Here is a 27,083-nt window from a genome sequence, read left to right on the forward strand (position 1 = left end):
CCTTTCTTCGAATGAAGTCTCTGGTTGAGGAGGCAATTTTGCTCTTTCAGACATTTCCAAGCCCTTAGATGTTGGCATTAATGAAGGGATTGAAACTTGCAAGATGCTGGTGTGGAACTGTAATGTAATTAGAGAAAGTAAAAAATCCAATAAATAAGACAGAAGTCACAGAGAAAAAAAAAATAACCGAGACAATTACATGGTCCATCGAAAAAATTTCATACACCTATGTTTAAAAACACTATTCTTGTATTTATAAAATGGTCTCTGGATATAAACATCAATGACTGTTAAAGTCAGAGAAAACATTCTGGAGGAAGGTCATTTTTTTTTTTTTAAGGTTTTATTTATTTATTTGACAGAGAGAGAGTGATCACCAGTAGGCAGAGAGGCAGGCAGAGAGAGAGGGGGAAGCAGGCTCCCTGCTTAGCAGAGATCTCGATGTAGGGCTCGATCCCAGGACCCTGAGATCATGACCTGAGCTGAAGGCAGAGGATTAACCCACTGAGCCACCCAGGTGCCCCGAGGAAGGTCATTTTTGAACTTGGTTCTGAATAAAACATAATAAATACCATCAAGTAAGTCAACAGTTGATCCTGACAACTTTAAGCCCTAGTAAAAATTTTGGTTCTAACCTATGCAAGTCACTTAACTGGGTACCAGTTTTCTCCTCTGTAACATGAGAATGGCAATGCCTACCTGACAGGGTTGTCATGATTTGAGATGAGATTTGGGTAAAGTGCTTTGTAAACACACCTGTTTTCACTTTATTTTCTACCACTAGTCTAATATAGAATGTTGTTCAAACCAGTTTTTTTTTTAAGATTTTATTTATTTGACAGAGAGAGACATGGTGAGAGGGAACACAAGCAGGAGGAGTGGGAGAGGGAGAAGCAGGCTTCCCACTTCCCTAAGCAGGGAGCCTGATGAGGGGCTCCATCCCAGAACCCTGGGATCACGACCTGAGCAGAAGGCAGACACTTAACGACTGAGCCACCTAGGCAACCCCCAAACCAGTTCTTTGTGGATACCACTTAAAACACTCGGCTTAATAATACTACAGCAGCAACAACAAAAATGCCTAAATACACCTTCCTAAACAAATGCTTTGTGTGCCCTAAGGATGGAATGAATCTATGGAAGAAATTTTATACTCTGGGGTTAAATAATTTCCGATGACTGTAGAGCAGTATGGTGTAAGAGCCCATCATAAACTACAATACATGAATCACTTAAAAAATATTGTGATAAAAAAATAAAATTTTCCTCAGTGAATTCAGTCTGCCAGTCAACCAACCAATCATTGACTGTGCCTCCCTTCTGAAGTCAGCCAGGAAGGTAGGGACTCACAACCTGGAACATACTTCTAGATGCCAATCAATCAAGGACAGTCTCACCTCTGTAACCACACGTCCACGCGGATGTCAACTCTCTCTAGCCTCTGAGAGTCCTTTAATCCCTGAGCTCCAAGCAACCCCGCATGCCCCACATATGATCAAAGAGACTGTCCCTGACCAACAAAGTTCACCGAGGTAACTAAATAAGCAATACATTTAGCTCTGTGGCTTTTTGTTCCAGTTACTGAACGGTGGTCTCATTCCTTGACACTAAGAGGTTATAACATGTGAAGTCTGTTGAAATAATCTGATTGGGCCCACGATGGAGTGGTTCGTGTTAAGCTCCATGTCAGTAAACCCAAACTTAGCTAAGTTTCCGTGCTCGGCACTCCCAGAAAAAGGCAGACCTAGGTCAACCAATCGGCACTTGCCTGCCCTTAGTAAGTTAGCTGACCCACCCCGCCCCAAGACTTCCCTTTGCTGCACATTAAGGAAAGTAACCCTACTTAACCAACCAGCAAATGACCAGCCTGATCCTCTGCTCCTGCTTCCTTTGGCCTAAAAAAGCCCTTCATTTTGTACAGATCCATAGAGTTCCTTTCCATCTGCTAAAACAGACATTGCCTGATTCATAAATTGCTGAATAAAGCCAGTAAGATGTTGCAAATTTACTCAGTTGAAGTTTGTTCTTTAACAACAAGTCCGATCTCGTTGCTTCATGATTTTTTTTTTTTTTTTGAATCTTTATGATTAGTTCTGGGCAACTTACAGAGCCATCATCCCTGTGTTAAAAATTTTCTCAGCTGAGGGGCGCCTGAGTGGCTCAGTGGGTTAAAGCCTCTGCCTTCAGCTCAGGTCATGATCCCAGGGTCCTGGAATCGAGCCCCACATAGGGCTCTCTGCTCAGCAGGGAGCCCGCTTCCTCCTCCCTCTCTTTCTGCCTGCCTCTCTGCCTACTTGTGATCTCTATCTGTTAAATAAAATAAATAAAATCTTTAAAAAAAAAAAAAATTTTCTCAGCTGAATTTTTTTTTTAAAGATTTTATTTATTTATTTGACAGAGAGAGATCACAAGTAGGCAGAGAGAGAGAGAGAGAGAGAGAGAGAGAGAGAGAGGAGGAAGCAGGCTCCCTGCTGAGCAGAGAGCCCAATGTGGGACTTGATCCCAGGACCCTGAGATCATAACCTGAGCCGAAGGCAGAGGTTTAACCTACTGAGCCACCCAGGCGCCCCTGAATTTTGTTCTTTAAGAAGTCTTATTGCTGTAAAATAGGAGATTACTTCACTATCTTTTTTTTTTTTTTTTATTTGAATCTTTATGATTAGTTCTGGGCGAATTACTGAGCCATCATCCCTTGTGTTGTCGAGTTCACAGTAGCTCCCCGGGTTCCTAATCATGGGGAAGGAAATGGCTCCACTAACAAACTAATCCATTTCCTTGATTTCGTTTTGAACTTAGGACTTTAACTCCCAACTCCAATCTCCCTCCTAGATCTTCTTTAACAATGTGGCTGAACACACTCAATCCTCATCAAATCATTCTGGTTCCAAACGAAAAGTCTCATCAAAGTACAATTCACATAGGAAAGACTTTTTTAAAGAGACTATCTGGGCAAATCTTACATGTAACATCCGCCATTCTGTAAACAGGCAGCAAGCATACTCATTGACTGTCAGATCTTATTTTTCCCTTCAGTAGAAATATAATTAGCAATTAGGGGATTTTTCCCCTCTAACATATTTTTTATTTCCCCCTCTAAAATATTTTTTATTCCTTAACTAATCCTTTGCCTCTTTTTTCCAATTTTATTGGAATATCACTGACATGCAGTACCGTATAAATTTAAAAAAAAAAAAGAAAAGAAAAGGAAAGGAAAAAAAAAACATATTTTTTTTCCTTGCAATGAGAACTTTTCGGATCTACAGTCTTAGCAACCTTCAAGCATACCAGACAGCAGTGTTAACTATAGTCATCACGTTGTACCTTATACCCCCAGCACACTTGTCTTATAACTGGAAGTCCGTCTCTTTTGATCACCACCTTCCAATTTCCCCTACCCAGTAATCCTTATGACTGACATATTTTAGCCCTCTCCTATAGTGAAGAGAGAAATGTTTCCTCCTTGAATTCATTTTCATGCAATTCAAATTTCGTTTTCTCATTAGGTAATCAGCAGGAATAGATATGAAAAGAAAAGATGCCACTTGGTTTTTTCTCACTGCATACAGTAATACGTTAAAGGAAAGACGACCAAAAGGGGAATTGGAAAACATAAGGTAGCCAAGACTGTTTAGTTAAAAAACAAAAACAACAATAACAAAAACAATTTTTCCCATCCCCAGTTTCTCTAGACAGTACACTGCACTAAAATTAAAAGTTCTAGGGCAAAGAGGGAGGTGCTGTCAGGAAGCCACGGGTGTGCCTAGGTTAAGACCTCAGGAAGACTTAAGGTACAGCTGTCTCATTGAAACCTTCAAAAAGTTTGACAACTCTAAAAATAGAGGGATATTCCATAGCAGCCATACAGCCATACAGAAAACTTAAGATAGAGAAAGTCTTATGGTGAAGATAATTGTGGATATCCTTTACCTGATGGAGTGGATTAGAAATTGATTCATAAGAAATTCCAAATGAATAAAATATTATACCAAATTAGACCAAGAGGGTCAGAGATAGTAGAAGGCAGAAGGCCCCGGACCCGTATAGATACTTTTGCAGAAAACAACTCATCTGCAATTACAGGTTCTTTCTCCTGGAAATGGAAAGATGACTCCCAAAGAACAACCAAGAGCCCAAAGGTCTGGGCCCTGTCAAGGAACTGGCCACACGAGCCTGGCTGGATTTGGGAACTGCTACTGACTAATGATACGTGGGTGTCTTCCATGTCTATGTTCCCTCTTCTTGAATGGGAATGCCCAGTAGTTACTATGCCCATTCCACCACTGTATGTCAGGTGTGTAGGGGACAAATGGCTTGACCTTGAATTTCCTGGTTCTTTAAATGGAATGGAGTGCTACTCGAGAAGCGAAACCTGAGCAGCTGCACCTACATCTTGGCCTGGATGACAAGGTCTTGGGATGCGGAAGCCTGACTGGAATAAGACCAAAAGTCTTTGACAAGGGGATGAGGACATTTTGCATGGGGGAGGGATATAAATGATTGTAGCCAGAGAGTGGAGGGCAGTTGTACTAGTCGAATATGGTCGTAGGGGTATATGCCATTCCATGTGTTCTTCTCAAATGTGATATTATTACTTGTCCATCAAGAGGTAGGGTCTTTGTTTCCTCTCTGTGAATGTGTGTGGGCCTGTGACTACAGGAGAAGAGATGCCACAGGATTTCCGAGTCATAGCATAAAAGATGATATAAATATGTCCAGTCCTCTTATTGGGATGCTCATCCTTAGGATCTAAACACTATGCTAGAAGAAAGCCAGGGAGTCACAGGTATTTCCAGCTAGGGCCTCAGCTGAGGTCCTGGCCAACAGTAGTACCAACCATGTGATATACAAATGGGTAGCCTTCGGATGACTCAAGCCTCCAGCCTTCACGCCATTCCAACTATTGCCCAGTGGAGCGAAGAAGAAATGATCCTGCTGAGCCTTACCCACATCACACATTTGTTAGCAAAACAAGTGCTGTCATTCAAGCCACAAATTTTTGGGGTGGTTTGCAATAGGTAATGGAAACAGATTTTGGCACCAGTCTGATGTGTGAAAGAAAAGTAAATGAGTTCAAGACTAAATATTCCTGTCCAACTGCTTTTTTCCAAGTCTAAAGAAGTCAGGGAAGATTTTAGACCAGAATTTTTCAGAGACACCATTGGAAGTGACTAAAACCAACTTCTTTATATAATCTCACATTATCCCTCTTCATTTATTCCCTATTTTTTCTTTACTAATAAAGATTATTATTGTGTAGATTGTAATCTATTTAGGATGAAATCTTTCTCCCATGTTCTTCCTGAATTATTTAAGCAATTTTGACATTGCCCAAGGTATTTATTTATTAAAGAGGGGGGAAAAACCAATCTTTCAAATAAAGTCCTACGAGACTGAGTTTTGACACGAAAATTGCTAAGACTCAGTCAGTAGCCACACTGAGAAAATATCCCATGTCTTTCATGCTGTCAACAGCATTTTAACCTTCAATGACACAGTCTCTTCACTACAAAGATAATGTTGAGAGTCTGTAAATACCTCTTCTGGAACACTTGTGTTAAATGGGTCACGACTGGGAGATCCCATGACTGGTGTAGATGATACACTTTTCTCCAGGTCATTAAAACCCTGCGCATCCAGCAGAGTGGAGACGGAACCAGAAGTGAGCAGACCGTCAAAGTCGCCATCTTGGTCTAGGAAAAGGAGGAGAATGGCAGCTTTTCATTTACATTTCATTTTTGGAGGAAGAATACCAACTGAATATAAAAATTTTTCTCATCCTCAAAAATCAAAAGTGAGTTTCCTTTGAAATCCTTAGAAAAATAACAAAAGGGCCTCTATAGGAGACATGTTAAACTATGAGCACCTGAAGCCTGAGGGTGGTATTAATAGCTACTACCACAGACTCACAGCCTTGAAATCAGAAGTTAATTTAGTCCAACAACCTTCCCTAATTTTGTTTCAGAATTTGGGGCTTTACAAATTTCAGTTCAGAAACAACCAAGCTGGAGAATATCAGTGGTACAACAAACTAATTCTGAGCAGCAACACAGTCACCATGAGAAACTCAATATTCATTATTCATCATTTCTGTGTTCTTACTTTCTTATTAATTTTTTAATTTTTTTATAAACAATGTATTTTTATCCCCAGAGGTACAGGTCTGTAATTGCCAGGTTTACACATTTCACAGCACTCACCACATCATTTCTGTGTTCTTAAAACAAAACAAAAACCACACACATATAAAGAAAAAAAAAAAACAACAATAGGCAATCTTCTGATTCCTTAAGATGATCCTTCTGTGCCATTTATTTTAAAGAAGAAAGAACAGCCTTACGGACATATGCAACCACATATCCAGGAAAGCGGCCAACTTTGAGAACTACTTCTACATCTTCAGCGATGAAAAGGATTAGGTACTGAACAACTATGTCAGATATTCTTTTTTAAAACCAAAAAATGATGCTTAGAACACTATTCTCTGAATAATACAAAATCCTAAACTCATTTAAAGCTGTTAACTAGACTTACCTTCTTATATTTTTATTAGGCATTTATTCTAATTTCATTAAAATGTAGGTATTATTGGCATTCTCTAAGGACTAAGTAAATACAAATACTAGTTAGAAATCACTGTTTATAAACTCTTCATTAGAACAGGACATAATTTTCAATGGTGGTTAAAAACTCCCTCTTTTTAATACACAAATGTCAGTAAGTACATGATAAGATGTCCAATACTTATCATGAGGGACTGTGATGAGAATACTTAAACATTAAACCGATTAAATCAAAATCATATCAAATGTACAGGATTGTGAAGTTTCAAATACCACACCAAGTGTTGGCAAGTGATACACTGCTGTTGGCAATGTAAAATAATACAACTAACTTTGGAAAAGAAAATGAAAAACAACCTCTTTTTGCTACACATTTTATATGCATTAAAAAAGATGAAAAAAAGTACATGAGGGGTGCCTGGGTATCTCAGTTGGTTAAGTGTCTCTCTCTCTCTCTCTCTCTCTCTTTTTTTAAGCTTTATTTACTTATTTGAGAGAGAGAGAGAGCATTGCATGCACGCACAGGCCAGGGGAGGGACAGAGGGAAAGAATCTTCAAGTAGCCTCCATCTGAGTGCAGAGCCAAGGTAAGGCCTGATCTCATGACCCATAAGATCATGAGCTGAGCTGAAACCAAGTGTCGACGCTTAACAAACTGAGCCACCCAGGTGCCCCAAATGTAGACTCAATCTCTGCGCAGGTCTTGATCTCCAGGTCGTGAGTTCAAGCCCTATGTTGGGCTCCATGCTGGTCATGGAGTCTATTTTAAAACAAAACCAGATTAAACAAACAAACAACAACAACAACAAAACCCCCATGAAACTGACAAAAATGATCATGTCAGTGCAATTATGAAGAATGCCGCAGACTTGTAAAAACCCTTCAGTGGATCCCTCTGGGATCACAGAGCTGAATGCCTCACATTGCCTGACCTGGCCAATGCTAACTTCTATCCGCTCGGCTCATCTCCTCTCATTCTCCCCCTGATCACTTCCTTCCAGTCAGTCACAATGGTCTTTGTACTTCTTAAATACACCAAGCCCACTTTCCCCATAGGCTCTTAAAAAAAAAAAAAAAAGATTTTACCTATTTATTTTTGAGAGAGAGAGAGAAAGCATAAGCAGGAGGGAAGGGTAGAGGGAGAAGCAGACTGTTTGCTGATCAGGGAGCCCAATGCAGGACTCGATCCCAGGACCCTGGGATCATGACCTGAGCTGAAGGCAGATGCTTAACCCACTGAGCCACCCAGATGCCCCTCCCCACAGGCTCTAGAACACACTGTTCTGTCTAGAATGCTATCTGATGAACTCCAACAGAGGTTCTCCTTGACCAACCAGTCCACAGTATTCTCTTTGGTCTACTCACCAAGAAAGTGTGATATTGTTTCCTTTTTTTTTTTTTTTTTTAAAGATTTTATTTATTTATTTGACAGAGAGAAAGTAGATGGAGAGGCAGGCAGAGAGAGAGAGAGGGAAGCAGGCTCCCTGCTGAGCAGAGAGCCCGATGCGGGACTCGATCCCAGGACCCTGAGATCATGACCTGAGCCGAAGGCAGCGGCTTAACCCACTGAGCCACCCAGGCGCCCCGTGATATTGTTTCCTAATGATATTGTTGAATGAATGAATAAACGAACTATTTTGGAATAATGGATATTCCAGGAAAATGAAAACAAATGTTAAAGTTCATAGCCACTTAAAATCAAGTAAAGTAGAAAAACCTATAGAGCTACAGTACCTTTTTTACCTTGGGTCAGTATCACTGTATCTTGCATTTTCTTGTACCTGTTCAGGCACTGTCGAAGATCTTCTATTTTCCGATCCTATTAATAAAATAAATGGTCATCTTTAAACTATGACTTTAAACAGTAAAAGTAACTGCAACACAAAGAATAGGGAGACATGAATTATTTACATTATTCAAGGAATATTTCTAAACTTTAGTAAAACTGGTAATATCTACATTTTACCAGTTTTCCTACATACATCAGAGATAGAGAAAAAGTACCTCTAAATTTAGAGATCCTATCCTTCAGCTGCCATCTTTAAAAAACAAAAACAAAACAAGGTAATAAGATACAAAACAAAAACAAAAACAAAACAAGAAAAAAATCAACTTTAATTATTCTCCTCTCCAACTTATGGGCAGGTCTTGAAAGAAAGATCTACACCTGTCGTCTTTACCTGCTGTCATCAATCACAATCTGGCCTTTCTCTTCTCAAAACACTCAGCCAAAGCTGTACCAATTAGTCATCAGAGTCATCAGAGACTTCACATTTACTAAAAATAAGAGAACTTTTCATCTTTTTTCTAATTTGACCTCTGATACTTGACTGACCCCACTCTTTCCTCCTTCTTTTTCCTTCACTTTTCTTTCTACTCTTTCTTTTCTTCTATTCTGATTTCTTAATTCCTTGACCAAATAGATATTCTACTTCCACTATCTACCCAGCCCAGTCTATAAAATGTTAGTGCTTTAAGATTTTGTCCTTTATCCCCACTCTGGTGGATTCTAAAAAAATGGGTTCCCTAGCTCTTCCCTCACTGGTTTTGGGCCTGGCCATGTGACTTGCTTTGGTCAAAGAGATATCAACAAATGTGGTTAGGGTTTGCCCTCTCTCTCTGCTCCAGGGAACCTTCACTATGTGAAGAAGCGCAGGCTAGTCTAATGGAAGACTAAATATCATTTGGAAAAGAGACATCCAGATGGGCCCAACCTATGCAAGGATGTTAATCACTAGACATGTGAGTCACACCAGCCTAGACCATCCAGCCCCATCCCACCCACCAGCTAACTGCAGAGATCAACAAAGCCAGCCCAGACCAGGAGAACCCCCTAATCAACCATCAGAACTATGAGAAATAATAAATGTGATTTGTCATGGAGCAAAAGCTAATTTACATATCAACTATAGCTTAGTCTCCGAAAATCTACAATTCTGTATTTTTCCTAAAATTGACTGGGTTCATTCCCTACCCAATCTATAATTATACATTAACCCCCAAGTTTAGATTCATTTTCCAACTTTCTATGAGAAATCTCCTTTTAAAAGTCCCATGAGCACATCAAAGTGAATGTCTCTAAAATTAAGCTCATTATTTGCCCCTGGTACTTGAGCTTAGATTCCCTTAACTCTTTTTTAACTTCATTACTCAAACTAGAAACTTGTTCTCAAATCCAAAAAAAAAAATACTTCAAAGATTTTACTTATTTGAGATAAAAAGAGGATGAGAGGAGAGGAGAAGAAGCAGGAGGAAGGGGCAGAGGGAGAGGGAGAAGCAGGCTCCCACAGGGAACCTGATGTGGAGCTCAATCCCAGGACCCTGATCATAACCTGACCGAAGGTAGGTGCTTAACCAACTGAGCCACCCAGGAGCCCTCAAATCCAAAAAAATTTTTTCAAAAATCCTGTCAACCTGTGTAAATGATAGCTTCATATACCCCTCTACCTTATCTCATTCTGAACTTTCCCAACATGCACTGGGCTGTTCCAAGTCTGGGCTTTTGAGACATGTTTGGTTCGTAGATACTCTCCTTAGAAGCTTTCATTTTCCTGATAAACAACTCTTGCCTTTCCTCAGATTTTGCTCAAATGCAACCTCTTTGAAGCCTTCTGGAACTACTAAAAACTTATGTCAGCGTTGATGCTCCTAAAGCAGTGTGAATGTCTAGTAAGCCCTCAGTCAACACTGGGAGATTTGTTATTGATGCTTTTTGAGAGAGAGAAATTAAGACTAAATGAATTTGTGATTACTTTTTTAAAAGTAAAAGCTATGGGGGCATGGAGGGGACTCAGTCAGTTATGCGTCTACCTTAGGCTCAGGTAGTGATCCCAGAGTCCTGGGACCAAGCCCCATATCAAGCTCCCTGTTCACTGTTTTTCTCTCAAATAAATAAAATCTTAAAAAAATAAATAAATAAAGTAAAAACTACATGGGCCCCTTGCTAATGACTTTCCTTTTTATTCCATAGTGGGAAAGACTAGCAAAAAGAAACCTAAATACAGGTGGGTGGAGAGGGCAATGAGTTTATTTCCTAATAAAGAGCAAATAAAGAGAATGAAAGGCAAAAATATAGAGTAAAACAGAGAACACAAGAATTAGAGAAAGAAACAAGATGAGACAAAAAGATCAAGGCAAAGTTCTTTGGCAGTTGCTTGTTTTTTTTACTTCCTTGAAGTGACCCTTTCCTTGGGAAAATGCCTCCTTGTTCTATTCATTGAGTAACATGAGGTAAGAGTAGTTCTTTTTTTTTTTTTTCCCAATTTATTTATTTTCAGAAAAACAGTATTCATTATTTTTTCACAGGTAAGAGTAGTTCTGATGATGCGAGCTGAACCCGACTGTTGCTGTCCGATGGATATATGGCTGATCAGGTAGGCTGTGAAAAAACACCTTGCTTTGGAGGACACTGTTTCCCTGCTCTAAGCAGAATGAAATCAGGGAAGCAACAGGAAAGAAGACTCTGGAGTCCCTGGCATTTGGCCAACAAAGCTAAAAGACAGCCTAGGGCCATATTTTATTTCATGGTGCTGATGCCTCTGTTCTCGTATCTCACCTCTCAGGAGAACAGAGACAATCCCTCATGTGAAAGAATCCAGGAGTGTGAAGAAAATGATATGAAGAAAATTAACCTCATCAGGAAGCTAACAGCTGTCGGGGGCCACCCCTTTCAGAGTTCATGCTAGCCCAGAAAGGATGCACTATGGACTGTATCCTTTCTCTCATTTCCTACCTGAATATAAAGAAATGATCTGAGGGCTTGAACATTTTTCCAGATTCACAGGGAGGTGGGGGAGGGAGACCTTAGTGGACCCAGTGCTGCCGGTCACGACTCTACCCACACAGTCACAATGACAACTGCCATCACCGAGAGCAGGCACATGAAGGTAGAAAGGGGGAATGGTTGTCCCTCAATGTCAGTAGTGTGTAGGGTTCTTCCAACTTGACATATCTCAAGAAAACTCATGGAATGATCAAAATGGTGGTACACACCCACATAAATACTTTAATTTCATCTAGATACCTTTTCTTCATTTGCTGCCATCAAAGATTCCATAGCCTTTTTCATTTTTTGCACTTCAATATCTGAAAATATCACAAGAACACGTCAGAAGTCAGTTTTGTTGACATGTGTGACAATAACAAGGGGCTGACTCTTCAGACTGAAGTGTTTTAATGAAATGTTTACCATCCATATCCTCTTTTGGGGAAAATCTGAAAAATGAACACCTTCCAAGTCGCCTGAATAGTTATCACTCCAGAAAGCAAACAATAAGGGCTCAGAGCTAACTACCCTCTCTCGAAGCAATAACAAATCCTCATGAGAACACGGAAGGTGAAATTTCAGTGCTACAACTAGGAAAACAGTTTTTCAATTAAAAAAAAAAAAAGAAACCTAGAAAGCAGTGGGTGAAAGCGATGGACGGTGTACATAATGACATAAGCAGAGGACAGGATACTCAGTTTTAACCAAGATGGAGACATGAATGGCAAGAGCCTGATGGAATGTGGCATCTATAGCAGTCATGCTATGAAGTTGGTTGTAGGTTCCATACAGAAGGATAAGTACTTTGCTTCATCTATAAACATCATTTCTGACACTATTTTAAAAGGTAAATGTGATTTTCCTTAAAATTTGATAGTCAAATACAAAAGCACATTACTTTAATAATAAAAGAACCAATATTTTAAGATGAAATGTCAACCTAAAACAAAATCACAAATTTAAAAAATTCAAACAGAAAAAAAAATTGAGCTAAGGTTACCTGCTTCTGAGAAAAAACAAACAAACAAACTACTACTTAAGGTAAGTTTTAAAATGCATCATTCATCACTGATACAACACTTTCAATATGAAGGTATATTCTGTAGAAATTGCCTTTTTTTTTTTTTTTTGATGCCCAATTCTCTGGATGTAGGAATTCAACATCTGGAGGAAAGAGTCTATTAATTAATGATATATCTCGATGATGCATTAGATAATCTGGGTTCTGTTAATCAGCCTGGGTACAATCTCTTGCCTAACACCAACAGGGTATGTTTAGTTCCTAATGTAGATCTCAGGGAAGAAGTGGGCTACAAAACCTTGAAAAGTAATTTTCTCCTCTGATACTCTGTCTCCTGAACTACAAAGAAAATTCTTCCTCCCCTCTGCTACTCTGGGTGTTCTGCTATACCCTGTGGAGCAAAAGGGCTGAATCGGGAAAAAAAAAAATCAGCAAAATGACCTTTCACTCCTTGTTTTTACTGTTTGTTTATTTACCCTCTATTTTGTGCACTCTGAAGAAATGGAGAGCTTATCGATGAAGCAACTTCACATCTTTGGTGAGAGAAATGTTTTTAAAACACATGCAAAGAACAGTCCAAGTAGTACTTTTGGTGAATGTAAAGGCTGATGGAAATACACCAAAAACCTTACTTTTGTCTTTGAGCTTCTTTTTAAAATTTTCATCTGTGCAGGAAAACCCATCGAATTGGAAGTTAGTATATACATTACAACAATAAATATTTTAAAAGTACTATTATTTAGTCTTTTGCCTAAGATAAAGAAACTAACCCTATAAAAACTGAATATTAAACACTATTTAGTGGCTTTAGGAATGGTACTGCAATGCATGATGCTCCGTGTAAGGTTAGAAAGAGAATTAAATTCATCCAAAGACCTAGATTTGAGTTCCTACCTCTGTCACTTCTTCTCTGTGAACCCTGATTTCCTGGCATATTAAAGTTAGGTCTGTGGAATACAAGCAGTCCTTATACTCTACGAGGTGAAAACACCATTAGTGATGTTTGGTTGTAACATTTTCATTACAGGTCCGCACATGGCTTTCCTGAATGTGCCCAGCACTTGGCTTAGGACACAGGAACCTCACCACTCAAATTCAATGACTCTGACACGGTCTACCTCCCGTTCAATGAGATGAGTCCACTAATCACGCAGTGAGATCTTATGCCAACATCAGATTGCTATGAAGTTTCTAAACATTGTTCCCGACCCTGGTATTTATCAGGCTGTGTGTTGGCGAAAGCAGTTCATAGACCAGTGTCCGTCTTTGGAAGGCAGCTATGCTCACCACTATACCACCAACGCTGCACCAGTGTCCGTCTTTGGGAACCACTACTCCAACACATCCTCTAGCCCACAACATGATTCCATTTTATTCTTAAAACCCTAAAGGCATGACCTATCTGTGAACGTCCTTTAACGACTACACAAATCTCGGGATGCCTGGCTGGTTCAGTCAGTATATAGTATGTGATTTTTGATCTCGGGGTGGTGAGTTCCAACCCCATGTTGAGTGTAGAGCTTCCTTAAAAAACAAAAAAACACAACGCCAGAATTCTATTATATGCCAAAATACACAAGGGGGGAAAAATCCTTCAATGGTTGATGAGTTAGCTTTCTGATCCATAGGGAATTGCAACTACAGGGATATAAAGCCAGGGTATTCTAGAACCAAGAAAGACATTATAGGTAACCTAATTGAAGCCCTTCATTGTTCAGACAGTGAGGTTACCAAGGCTCACATAAAAATGTACTAAAGCTATACTCAATGGAATTTTTAGTTTCAAGAGTCAGAAGTTGCTTTGTAGTTTGCATGCCACAGTAATTTATAATAGCAAAGAAAGGTTAAACCAAACCTAGTGTTGTCAGGTGTTCTGTGCATTTATATTTCCAAATATAACATAAAAAACACATTTCATTCAAGTTATCTTCTATCACATATAACGTGTATTAAAAATGATAGTCCATACAATATTCAAGACAAACTTCCTCGGTTATGAGAAAAATTTTTGATAAATTCACACACGTTTTCAAAAAAGAGGATTATTTTTGCTTTCTAGCAGGTTGAGGGCTCAGTCCAGGATAAGAAATTTTCCTTGATCTTTCAAAGATGCAAAGTCCTTTCTTCTCTTCTCTAAAAGGGTAGGAACGGTTTCTAAATCTCTTAGTTCGTGCTGTTTCAAGTTCAGTTCGGAGGGAGATAAACCTGGGACATGATAATGTTCCCTTTTAATGCTTTCTGTCACTTCCTTGTACTGCCATCAGAACAAGAACTGTCTCAACAGAATTTACAACTTAGTAATCCATAAAAAACACTGCATAAAGTACAGAGTTGCCTTCCTCCAGCTGCTGAAGAGGAAGCTACTAGATCCCCAGGCACAGGGAAGAGTTTCGGAGGAGGCCCTGCTGTCCTGGCCTCAGCTGGTTTCCGCTACATTCTCCTTTCTCTGAAAGGACTCACCACTGACACGGGGTTCTTTTGTAGGTGTGGGGAGTAAGGGAGGGCTGCACAGGGAGGTTTCTAAGAAAGTAAGAGAACAAATGTCAAATGTATGGACCCACCTCGATCGAGAATTTCCACCCCTTCTCCTTTCATCTTGCACACCAATTTTTCCTGTAGCCTTTTTACTTCAGATTCCTTCTCTTCTAGCTGTTCTTTTAAAGATGCCAGTTCGTCCTACAAATGATAAGCTCGTTTTACAACAGTGAATTATGACTAAAGGAGAATATTCAGGGAGCATGTTAACTCTTAAGTCAATAATGAGTTTTTGGGAATGAAACAAAAAACGATAGGAATCTAGATGCAGACTTCAGAAACCAGACAGTGGCAATAGGAAGCAGGAAGCAAGACAATTAATGAAGGTCAATGTCTAATAATTCTGGTATAAGTGTTTCAAGTTTCTGTGTGACCAAATTAAAACAAAATGCTTTAAAGTATAATTAGGACCTGAGTAGCCCTAAGTTTTAAAGCTTATGTTAAACAAAAAAAACCTCCCCCAGTTAATCAAGGATGATAATCAAATTAGACCCCGAGTGTCATAAAAGCAAAATAAAATGCAAATTGGAAAATATATATCAAGACTTGACTGAGATTTATTATTTCAAGATAGCATTCATGTTCCCTGAACATGAACAAGGCAGAGCTTAATTGAGGGGTAAGGTAGCAAGTGATGAGCAATGTTAGCCAAATCATGGGACTAACTAATTCATCTTCATCACCAAAATAAAAGGACAGAGTCTCCCACAACAATGGAAAAAAGATTTAACAGATTTTAAATCCCCCCTTCTTTTCTACTATGTAGCTATTAAAGATTCCAAGTCCAATATTCTATTTACTAATGTTAAATTTTCAGTTTAATTTTGGTGAAGAATTAGCTTTAGCAAACTGAAATTTTGCTGGCTGTATTTTAGCACAGAAAATAAAGCTATGCAGTGCTAATAAGTGTATTTTTATAACTGATAAACATTTTATTTTCAGTCTCTTAAGGTAGGTATTGTGTTTAGTACTAAGAGAAGATCTCCAAAGAAGCAAGAAAGCTGGCCCTATACTTTTTACTTATGATAGGCATGGATCTCAAGTACAAGGAATTTTCAGTAGCACTGGCAAAAAGCTTCTTTACAGCAGTAATTTCAACTCACTGTCACGATACAGTCAGCCTGTAAGAAAGTCCCAAAGGAAGAAGCAGTCTGATACAAAATGGATATTTTTTCCAGGTGCATTTTTACAACTATTTTACCAAGCTTAGATCTCAGATACTCTAAGAGGGTGAGATCAAATTTCTAAATGAATATTTTTATTTTGCCCATTTACTATTTTTCATTAATTATTTCATATGTTTCTGAAAACAACATCAGGGATCGCACTGGCCCTTCCATCAGCTTTTTTAAATGTATTTTTAAAAAAACAGATGACACACACACGATGAATGCACATGCTACTAAAAAACACTATCACGGCAAAACAGCGCAAGCCAGAAAGCAAACAGGCCCAGGAGCCCATACCCAAAGTCTACTACACCTTTAGTGACTCCCATTTTTGTTCCATCCGCTGCTTTTCATACTGCATCTGACCCACCTTGATTTTCATGCTAGAAAGTTTGGCCATTAAAGACTGGTAGAGAGACAGAGGTGTGAAAGAAACCACAGATAGAAAAAGACAAGCCTAAATATCCAAGAAAATAGTATCGGTTTATAAAGGAGGTTAGGTTAACTAACAGAAATAACAGGTTATGTTTCACTAGATTAGTTAAAGCCCCAATTTTTAAAAATTCAGAATAGTAGTGTTCAAATTCAAGAAAGTCTCCAGCTTGGGGGGAAATTTCATTCACTTGTAAGATACCTTCTTTATCATCTATTGAGTTGAGAACTTGTATTATGGATCATAGATAAGTCAGGCTGTTTACAAATTTTTGCCATTGAGAAAGCTTACCTTGGTTGATTTCAGCTTTTTTTCATACTGAAGTCTTTCATTGTCCATTTCACTGACTCTTAACCTCAAATCACTGATCTCTTGCATTAGCCCCTGTCAAAGAAGGAACAATGAAACTCATTAGGAAAGCAACAACACACCTATGTAGGCCAAATAGCAGCTTGGAAACCTAGTCAACAAGCCCCTGGGTTGGGGTTGTATGAATTGGATCAGACAAATGGAAATAAATGTTATCTCCCTGAGACCCAAAGCATCTTTCTAGTTAAAACACTATTTTAAATTCTCCATGCATCTGGCCTAATAATCATGAGATTATGGAAATCAAATCATGAGATTATGGAAATAAAAGGTAATTCTTTAAAACTTAAATTCAAATATTTAACATATAATGTATCATTAGTTTCAGAGGTAGAGGTCAGCGATTCATTAGTCTTATATAACACTCAGTCTCTTCACATCACGTGCTCTCCTTAATGCCCATCCCCGTTACCCCATCCCTCCACCCACCACCCCTCCAGCAACCCTCAGTTTGTCTCCTATGCTTAAGAGTTAAAAGGTGACTTTCAATTTTGATTAACAAAGGTAGCCAATCGCATACATCAATCATCAGCTATTTCTGGACTAAAAATCACCATATAGATTCCGACTTTAAAAATTAACTAGAAAAATCTTCTTTAGTAAAGCCATTACTTTTAGGGCCTTTACAGCGATCTGTGGATTATTTATAAAAATATTTTTACAATTTCTTCCTTTGTCTAACAAAAATATAGATTGTTCATCAACCCAGTCTGGGAGAATGGAATGGAATTTAAATCCTTTTATTGTTTTTTTTGAAATGAAAATCTTTTAAACCAAGGATTCTCAGCTTGAGGGTGGATGAGGGCCCTGTAATTTACAAATACATTGTCACAACATGAATGTTACATTTGGAACAGGAAAAAGAAAATAATCCTAAGGTTTTCGTAATACAAATACAGCCAGATGCTTTTCTCTTTCACATTAAAAAACAAAACAAAACAAAACAAAAAAACAAAAACTAATTTGCTTGTAAAACTTGTCTAAGTGTTCTAAGAAACAGTAACATATTTTTGTCTAGAGCCCAGACAGTAGGAAAAGTGAATCAGAATGCCACACAATACCAACTTCAAATACTGTAGAAAGGATTTCTTTTTTTATTACAAACCATCAAGACCCCACCAATGGTTAACATGTTTTTATTCCTCATTTTACAAGTCCTCTACTCCTGAGCCACAAATAAGCAGATGACAGAACTATACAAAAATGCCATAAAAAAGAAGCAATACCATAAGAACTAAAACTTTCTTACTAAACTTCTATGAGTAATGATTCACACATGGGGAAAGGGACGCCTTTCCTAAATTACTTAACAGTACTATATAATAATTACTCATTAGTTATTATTATAATTATTTTTTCTTTTTTTTTTCTAAAGAGGGGGGAAGAAGGAGATACGTTTCAAGCAGACTCCCGCTGAGCATGGAGTCCTAGGCAAGGCTCAATGAGATTCTGACCTGAGCCAAAATTCAAGTCAGAGGCTTAACTGACAGGGCCACCTAGGTGCCCCTAGTACAATTGTTATTAATACAGTACCTCAGTAAGGGAACAGCTATTTTCTCCTTTCACGAATGAGGTCAGGAACTGTTTGACATCATTTAATAACATTTTAGTTGTGATTCCTTATCTACAGGTTCAGAATTCAAGTCTAAGGAAAAAGTCAGTTTCTCCCATTTATTTATCCCCTATTTATTCATCATTCTTGCATACTAGAATTCTTAGTGACTTTCCTTCATCTCCTTGTCTTTTTAATATATATCTTGCCACTTTTTCATGGTTAGCAGCTTTGAATTCCTATTTGGTATTGTCTTATTTTACCTCTCCTTTTAGAAACAGTGACAACTTGCAAAAAGAACTGAAGAAAACACAATTATAAATTGAGATAATTTTTCTGTTAAAAAACAAACAAGCAAACAAACAAACCCTACCCAAATTTCCCTTCTGGCAACACTAAGTATGAATGTAAATCTCCAACCAGAAAGAAGTCCTGTTTTTCCACAGTCACTCAAGCTGGAAAATCTGGAAATAGCTCAATATAAGACTTTAAAATAATGGAATTCAAATTATTTCCAATTCAGTTCTTTATAAAAAGAAAACCCCTGTTACTAGTCCCTTTTCCCTCTCAGAGAAACTCTTCAGGCTCCACAGAAATGCAATTTCTGGCATCTGTACTCTTACCAGAAGGGGGCACTGTTGAATAGTGTTAAGCATCTCCTATCAGCCATTCCAGGCAAGTCTTCAAAATTCCAGGATTTCAAGACTTTTACCCTTAATCTTTCAGAAGTGCCTGTATTTCTTCCCCACTCCAATATTTTCTTAGAAATTAACCTCCAAATAATCTAAAATTCTAAGACAAAGTTAAGGAATTTTGGATTCATGAAACAGCCAGGGAAACTTTTGTTTTTAAAGGAGGCTCCAGACCCAATATGGGGCTTGAACTCATGACCCTGAAATCAAAAGAGTTGCACGCTCTACTGACTGAGCCAGCCAGGAGCCCCCACCAAACATTTTACTAAGGGAACAATAATAGGAAAGAGCATATTCAATTCGGTTTTAATTTTGAGGACTATTTTATTTATTGTCATATGTAATGAGGTTGATCAGATTATAGTTTATAATCTCTAGATATGCATGCGGTATTTTACCAATAGTGTTGAATATATTAGAAAATTATCAAGGATTGAGTTTACTGAAAGTTTGATGACAGGATCACTTTGCTTATGATTGAAAATGCATGAATGAAAAAAAAAATGCATGAATGAAGGAAGGAAGCACCAGAAAAAAAAAAAAAGTTTTATTAAAAAAATGCAGACAGGGCACCTGGGTGGCTCAGTCGCTTACATCTCTGACTTGATCTTCGGCTCAGGGTTATGCGATCGAGCCCCACGACAGGCTCCTCGCTCAGCACAGAGTCTCTTGAGATTCTCCCTCACCTTCTCCCCCTGCCCCTCCCCCCGCTCACGTGCTCTTTTTCTCTCAACTAAATAAAATTTTTTTATTTTTTTTATATTTTTTAAGATTTTATTCATTTATTTGACAGAGAGAGATCACAAGTAGGAAGAGAGGCAGGCAGAGAGAGAGGAGGAAGCAGTCTCCCCGCTGAGCAGAGAGCCCGATGCGGAACTCGATCCCAGGACCCTGAGATCACGACCCCAGTCGAAGGCAGCGGCTCAACCCACTGAGCCACCCAGGCGCCCAATAAAATCTTTTTTTAAAAAACGCAGACAAACTCAAGAGATGTGACTATTGCTCTGGAGTCTTACCAAAAAATCCTAATACATCCACTTCTATTTAGTCCCAATGCTTGGTTAACATCCCCGATCCAAATTAACCAGTCGTGCAGGATGACTCACTCCCCCTCAGCTTTATGGACACAAGGGAAAGGGCCAACTCTTGACCAGAACACTGCAACGTCTTTCCCTGCACCAGAGTAACCTCCATGGCACAGGGTCCATCTGTTGACTGAACTGTCATGTTATGCAGCAAGTGTGGAGTCAGGGAACAATAGAGAGGAAATAGAGGAAAATATCCAAATGGATTTTTTCAACAAAGCAAAAAAGGGACAATTTTAGAGAAACTGGGTGACTTTCTCAGCTCTGTTCTAAGAGCCCCAGCCTGAATCAAGTGAGGAACATGCTCACATAGGTGACTGACAAAGGACTTTAGAAGATTAAACGTGAACTAAGTTGGGGATTTCCTTTTGCTGTTGAGGAAGTAACACATACGCCAAGACTTTCCATTTCAGTTCCATTTTGGCAGAAAATTTAATTTGGAAAATAGCAATGGAGTAAATCTCACTAAAGCCAGCCTATGCGGGACTTGCCCACAGTGGGTAACATACCTAAAGTACCCCGTTAGCATGATGGTACAGAGTTGGCTTCAAAGAAATGTGTGCAAAGAAAACAGAGGGGGAAGAATACTTAAATGAATTCTTCTCCTCTCAGATTCTTGGGACCCAGTTTCTAATGCAGTATGACAACTTTCCATACTCCAACCGAGGAAACAAAAGAGAGAGAAAGGAAGAGATGTCCCTGGGAGATAAGGGAGTCCTGCAGATCTTCGAATTTCTTCCAAATAAACATTTCAAATGGATATGCTCTCTTTTCCCAACAACAAATAATAAGCAAATAAAAGACCCAGATTAACAATAAAACAGTCCAAAGAACAAAACATGTTTAACCACAAAAATGGGTACTTCAAGTTGTAGAATCTATCCCAAATTTCACAAAAGTATAGCGAGCTTTATTTAATTGGTATGATTTATGTGTGGAAGAGACAAAAGTAGAAGGCCAAACTAAATAAACTCTAAAAATCTGATTTTTATGATTATATAATAAAAGCACGTTCTCTGTACATATTTTCAAACTTACTTATTATATAGAAAATAATCAGTACAACTTAAAAATGGCTATTAGTCAAGTGATACACTTAAACCCATTATTTCCATAATGAAGAAAACCACTATGGATGGACAGGAGGACAGACAGGCAGACCAACAGAGAGAAGCTCCAAATGTCACAAAGTGAAAAGTTCTTTCTAAAGACTAATGAAAGGATTAAAATTTCAATCAAAAGTCTCACAATTTAAAAAAAGGTATGAACAACAAAAAGTCTCACAATAAATACTGCCATGAGCATTTAGTGATTAAAAAGTCAATGTAAAAAAAGCCAATGTAATTAAAGATTATTCCTAAAAAGGAGCACGAATGAACGAGAGCATGTAGCAATTAACTACCTCCCCCTCACACCTACAAGGAATTTCAACTTGCTCTGGAAATATGTGTATGACATATACACACACACACCCATATGTATGTTAAGGGGGAGGGTATCACTTACCTCCGTGTCTCTGAACCTATCTTCATAATCCAGTCTATCCTTCTCCACAGCGGTCAGTTTAAGCTTCAAGTTAGATATTTCAGCCATCAGATCCAACTTCTGAGTTTCTAGGGATGTCCTACTCAGAAGCTCCTATTGGAATTTAAGAGATACACTCAAAACTTGTTTTATTACAAATCACCACATATGATTGTGTCTTAGCCCTGCAAAGCAGTAACTATCAAGTCGGGAATGTGGTAAAGATTAATCACTAAACCGATAAAATTTGAAAAAATTATCTGCTTCTGTGAACCTTCATGGAGCAGAACTAAGTGTACGCTTGCTTCCCGGGGAGATGTACATGCTCTAGATACGCAGAAATCTTAACTGCTTCAAAGCCTGATGAGAACACTGATGCTGACAAGGTCGCTCTGTGTTAGGCACTGTTCTGATGTGGTTCGATCCTCAGAACAATCTTCTAAAGCAGAAACTCCTACTAAAGATAACTCATGAATTATCTTTGTTCAGCAAATGAGGAAGGTGAGGAACAGAGAGGCTGAAAACCTGTCAAAGGTCATACAGCAAGGATGTGGCAGAGCAAGGACTCAAACTGAAACAGTCTCCCTCCAGTACGTACCCTACCCGCTATATTATAGGTCCTCTCGTCTACGAGCACTATGTGTGTGTGTGTGTGTGTGTGTGTGTGTATTACAAGTTTGGGTTTGTTTTCTTTTCCCCAGTAAAAGTCACATACGGTATGTATCTTTTTTCTTAATTATAAAATATATGCTCATATCTGGGGGTTAGGAAACCATATGCAAATTTAAAGAAGAACATTAAAACTACCCATAATCCTATCAGTATTTTATTCCAGATTCTAATTACATGAACACTTTCTATGGTATGCATGTGTTTTGAGACCCTGTTACCCTCGGTTTTTGCTTAAAATATGCCAGTCTCGGTGAATCATGAACTTCAATGCTGCGTCCGAGGGGACACAACAAACAAGTGCAGAACTTCAAACAGGTGAGCAAGAAAACTCCACCTCAGTGACGGCTTCTGAACATACCTGCTGCAGCATTTCCTCTGTGGCATTCAGCTTCTCCCGGTGCTCTTCAAGACAAAATTCCAAATCTCGAATCTTCTCCCCCTGAGCATCCACCTGGTCTGTTAACACACTTACCTGTATATAGAGCAAAATACTGCAATAGATTAGGAAGGATTTGGGTCCCACTACAAACTTTATTTCTCTAAATAGAACAAAAACTGGAATGATGTCACTACCCATTTGTTGTAAGGGGAAAAAAAACCTGTCAATAAGACAGCAGTCCTTTACAATCCTATCTAAGTGATGCTTCTTGACCTGCGGACTCCCAATTTTTAAGGAGGTTAGGGCTGATTGGGGATATACAATACCTTGTAGTTATAGGTTAACTTCATTTCAACCATTTTATGCAAGAGGGTATGTGCATCATTTTGGGGAGGCTGGAATGGGAGTGGGAGGTAGTATTAGAGATTAAGAGAGGAAATGGAGTTATGTTTGAAAGAGAAGCTGTCAAGGACTACACGTGAGTTTTTCCCCATGATCACCAATCCCATAAATACACTGCAATTTACTTAGCTCAAAATACCAAAATAAAAATGTTGTCGTGCATTTAAAACATTAAGAAGAAGAAAGCTCAAATTTAGCCACTAAACCAGATTCCACTACTCACTTCTGTTCTGTTCAGCTCACAGGATCATTTTCAAAATTGAAAATTAAATAGATTCAGATTCAAAAACATTCAGGTTTATGAAAATCTGTGGTATAAAATTGTAATTTATGCTATAAATTAAAAACACCAGATCAACTAAGATGACAGATCAGATCAGTAAGTCAGCTTAGATGACACTGTGGCTGTCATCAGAGGAGCTGAGGCTGCTCACTCTAGACTGGGGAGGCACACCTTGGTGCTGCCACAGTCCTCACCACTCCCTATTGTGTGCACATACTTATTTCTATCAGCACTTATTTCTATCAGCAATCCGGCTCCCAAGTATCTGAATATGCCATCCCAATTTAAAATGGTCTTTGTAAATATGTTGTGGAGGAAGAATAGCATTGTTAAAAATCACTTGCCTGAAGAACGAGAGATTCTTTATCATTTTCTAAACGTGCTAGCCTTTCTTGATACACCTCTCCATTTCCGGGCAGGTGTCCATTTGTCTGAAAAGATGAAGGAGTATGTGTAAGGCTTGACTCTCTTTAAAACTGAAACGACTATGAGCAAATAAAATGGCATACATTCTTAATCCAAGGAACCTGAATAGAATTCAGCCAGCTGCTGCCACCACTGCTAGAAAACACGAGACTAAAAGACTAAAACTTGGTCCATTTGCCTCAAAATAGGTTAAACAGGCACGGTAGGCATCTTATCACCAAACCAGACAAGTTCCCATCAAGCAGAAAAATCATGACCTAAAAGGAACAGTGGTTACTAACATTCGCTTGCAGGGATGCATCGCTGGGTCATTTTACAAAGTTTCGCGAGTGTGTAGTCAGGCAGAAATTCCTTATGCCGCCTGAATGATCTGTGCTAATTCTGGGTGGGGGCACTGGGAATGTCCTGGGCTGCCCTTATGTGCCTCCCCTCTCCTCCCAAGTTGCAAACCCAGGACTGCAAATGCCTGTCTTTACAGAGGAGGCCATGGGGGCAGCTCACATCAGCTTCGTCCCTGCTACTCAGGACCAAATCTCAGGGCAAGCCTTCCCTTTGTCTTTGGAGCCTTTCTTCCTTCCCCTGAAAGCTTAGGAAGCAGTCCACAACTACTTCCCCCAACCGTCCCCATCCACACCTTACCAGGAACTTTATTAGCTCCCATCCTGACTTCATTCTTTGTGACTTTGCTCGAATCTATTAGGTTATGCCAAGCTCCTGCAGAGCCTGGAAACAGGTACCATCCTGCAACCACAGCACTGGCCCGGGGCTCTGCTTAGACTCGTGCTCACTTTCTTCACCTCCCTCCAGCCCCGCACGTTTTTATCAGATTCGGACAGGTCTGTGCATGGTGTAAATGCTGAAGGAAACACCGATTGGGAAAGCGAGTCACATTTTTCTTTTTCTCAGCTGTCTCATATATAAAAGCCATTAAGGAGATACACAAAAAGGCTCACAGAGAGCACACAATATAAAAACATCATTTTGAAATACAGCAGTATATCTGATATGTCCCTTGTTATCTCATGTAAATAGCTCATAATCATATGACGGGTAATCCCAATAGAATTTCCTGATTCCTCATTCAACTACAACAGAAATAAAAGCCACTGGAGCTCAAATTAGTTAGATAGGGCCATCCAGAGGTCAATCAAGAAAGCAAATAACTTCAGGGGCGCCTGGCAGGCTCAGTCGGTTAAGCATCTGCCTTCGGCTCAGGTCATGATCCCAGGGTCCTGGGATGGAGTCCTAAATCAGGCTCCCTGCTCAGCAGGGAGTCTGCTTCTGCCTCTCCTCCCTGTGCATGCTCTCTCTCATTTTTTTCTCTCTCTGAAATAAATAAAACCATTAAAAAAAAAAGAGCAAATAACTTCAGGTTTAAACCAGAGAAACACAAACTCAACCTTATCGTCCAAGGACACAGCAGATGTGACATCTATTATTTTCCAGAATTAACTGGTATTCTTTTTTTTTTTTTAAGATTTTATTTATTTATTTGACAGAGAGAGAGAGATCACAAGTAGGCAGAGAGGCAGGCAGAGAGAGAGAGGGGGAAGCAGGCTCCCCGCTGAGCAGAGAGCCCGATGAGGGACTCGATCCCAGGACCCTGAGATCATGACCTGAGCCGAAGGCAGCGGCCCAACCCACTGAGCCACCCAGGCGCCCCTTAACTGGTATTCTTATACTACCTTTCCAAATAATGCAGTTTACCATATAAATTCTGGGAGTAATAAAAGGCATGTGTTGAGCGCGCGCACACACACACGTACATGCACATGCTAACAAAAAAGGAAACTGCAGGATGTTGCTTCTAAAAACTTAGATGCACTGGATACATTGCCCATGAGGCCACAAAAGAATCAGAAGCTAATTGAGGAAGGCTGCAACATGTATTTAGAGTGGATAAAGTTTTTTAACATCAGCTTGACCACATACCTGCCCTATAACCATTGCATAATTCTGTTCATATTGTAAACCGAAGTATCCAAATACAATTACAAGTTGTGGCCTGAAAGACTTCCAACCCCAGGGACTGCCATGAAAATGAAATTTACATAATTTCTTAAGGACAGTTTTTTGGAACAGAGCCAGGATGTATGATACACGTTCTCAATCTGAAGCAGTGCTCAGACTGGCCTTCTACAGCTTTGAATTCCTCATTCTGATGATGAATGTTAGCAGGCATCTGCTTTTAAAACCCCACGTGCTTTTATAAACATATATTTCATGAGGTAGAAAAAAAAAAGGTTTCTGTTCACTGAGGATAAAAAGCAAAAGTTGTTATTTCTTCCAACGGAAAGATTAGAAATGCTGCTATAGCAAGTTCTGGAAGGGTTTCACGAAGCTACTGCATTTGAAATGGAAATCAGATGTTCCAAAATCAGTATCACAAAACGATCTTAGAATCAAAATACTAAAAACTGACTCACTATGAACATACATACACTTCTCGAGACTAGTGATATTTACAAGAGCTCATAATGCTTGAGGAGTTCTTTTTTTAAAAGACCACAGGTCACCACAGCAATACAAAGCCCAAGTTAAGAATCACCAATGGAGTAGTTAAATACTTTTAAAGGAGTGCACTGACCTAGTCAAGCAGGTGAAAGTCTAGTCTCTTCACACATTTATTTCTATTTCTGCCAATTCTGTTACCTTTGACTTAAGAATGCTAGTAGGAGGTAAATTCCATTAGGCAAATACCTTACCACCTCTATTTTTCCTCCAACTCCCAAGCTTTACCAACCTGACCACTCAAAACCTCCCCAGACGTGGCATGCACTCTTGAATTCTATTCCTTTGGCGCGGGCCATATTTCCCGCCCTTTCCTCATCTTTCCTCGCTCTGTAAAGTCCAGCTCAACCCGGGCTTGGCCTGTGAAGTGTTCCTTGAGTTACCTGTTCACTCATATGCCAGTAAGAGATTCCAGATCGTGGAATCCTCATCGTGGCAGGCAACACACTGCACAGATGAGGCTAGACGTGGCTACATATATGTTCCCCTCTTCCAACAAACTGCCTTCTTTGTGAGTAAATTTGCCTTTGCCCCTGGCACACAGTGAGTTCAAACCAAATGACTATGGAATGAATAACGAATGATAGCTGTTCAATAACCATCAGATGAATACAGGATGAATGAACACTTGGTTGCAAGTTGGCCCTCTCACTTCTCACTCCGTGGTTGACCTGAAGTCTGTACTCCCTCTTGCTACCATGTTTAG

The 27,083-nt window shown here is 39.2% G+C and overlaps 1 protein-coding gene across 13 annotated transcripts in view; it reads right to left on the reverse strand.

Annotated features, from left to right (window-relative positions):
* Positions 1-27,083, reverse strand: part of PPFIBP1 (PPFIA binding protein 1) — a 174,030-nt gene that overhangs the window by 20,735 nt on the left and 126,212 nt on the right. For 6 of the 13 annotated variants that reach the window (XM_044228753.1, XM_044228752.1, XM_044228751.1 and 3 more), the window contains 11 exons: positions 23,785-23,871; positions 22,735-22,848; positions 21,687-21,818; positions 16,774-16,866; positions 16,363-16,455; positions 14,907-15,021; positions 12,978-13,010; positions 11,583-11,644; positions 8,294-8,378; positions 5,536-5,690; positions 2-117 (listed from right to left, as the gene is read on the reverse strand). In XM_044228753.1, coding sequence (XP_044084688.1) covers positions 2-117; positions 5,536-5,690; positions 8,294-8,378; positions 11,583-11,644; positions 12,978-13,010; positions 14,907-15,021; positions 16,363-16,455; positions 16,774-16,866; positions 21,687-21,818; positions 22,735-22,848; positions 23,785-23,871 — 1,085 coding nt within the window. The remainder of the gene's footprint in view (position 1; positions 118-5,535; positions 5,691-8,293; positions 8,379-11,582; positions 11,645-12,977; positions 13,011-14,906; positions 15,022-16,362; positions 16,456-16,773; positions 16,867-21,686; positions 21,819-22,734; positions 22,849-23,784; positions 23,872-27,083) is intronic. The other 7 variants (XM_044228761.1, XM_044228755.1, XM_044228763.1 and 4 more) reach the window with 4 other exon arrangements.

Source organism: Neovison vison, chromosome 12 (assembly GCF_020171115.1).
Source record: "Neovison vison isolate M4711 chromosome 12, ASM_NN_V1, whole genome shotgun sequence".
Taxonomy (NCBI): Eukaryota; Metazoa; Chordata; class Mammalia; order Carnivora; family Mustelidae; genus Neogale; species Neogale vison.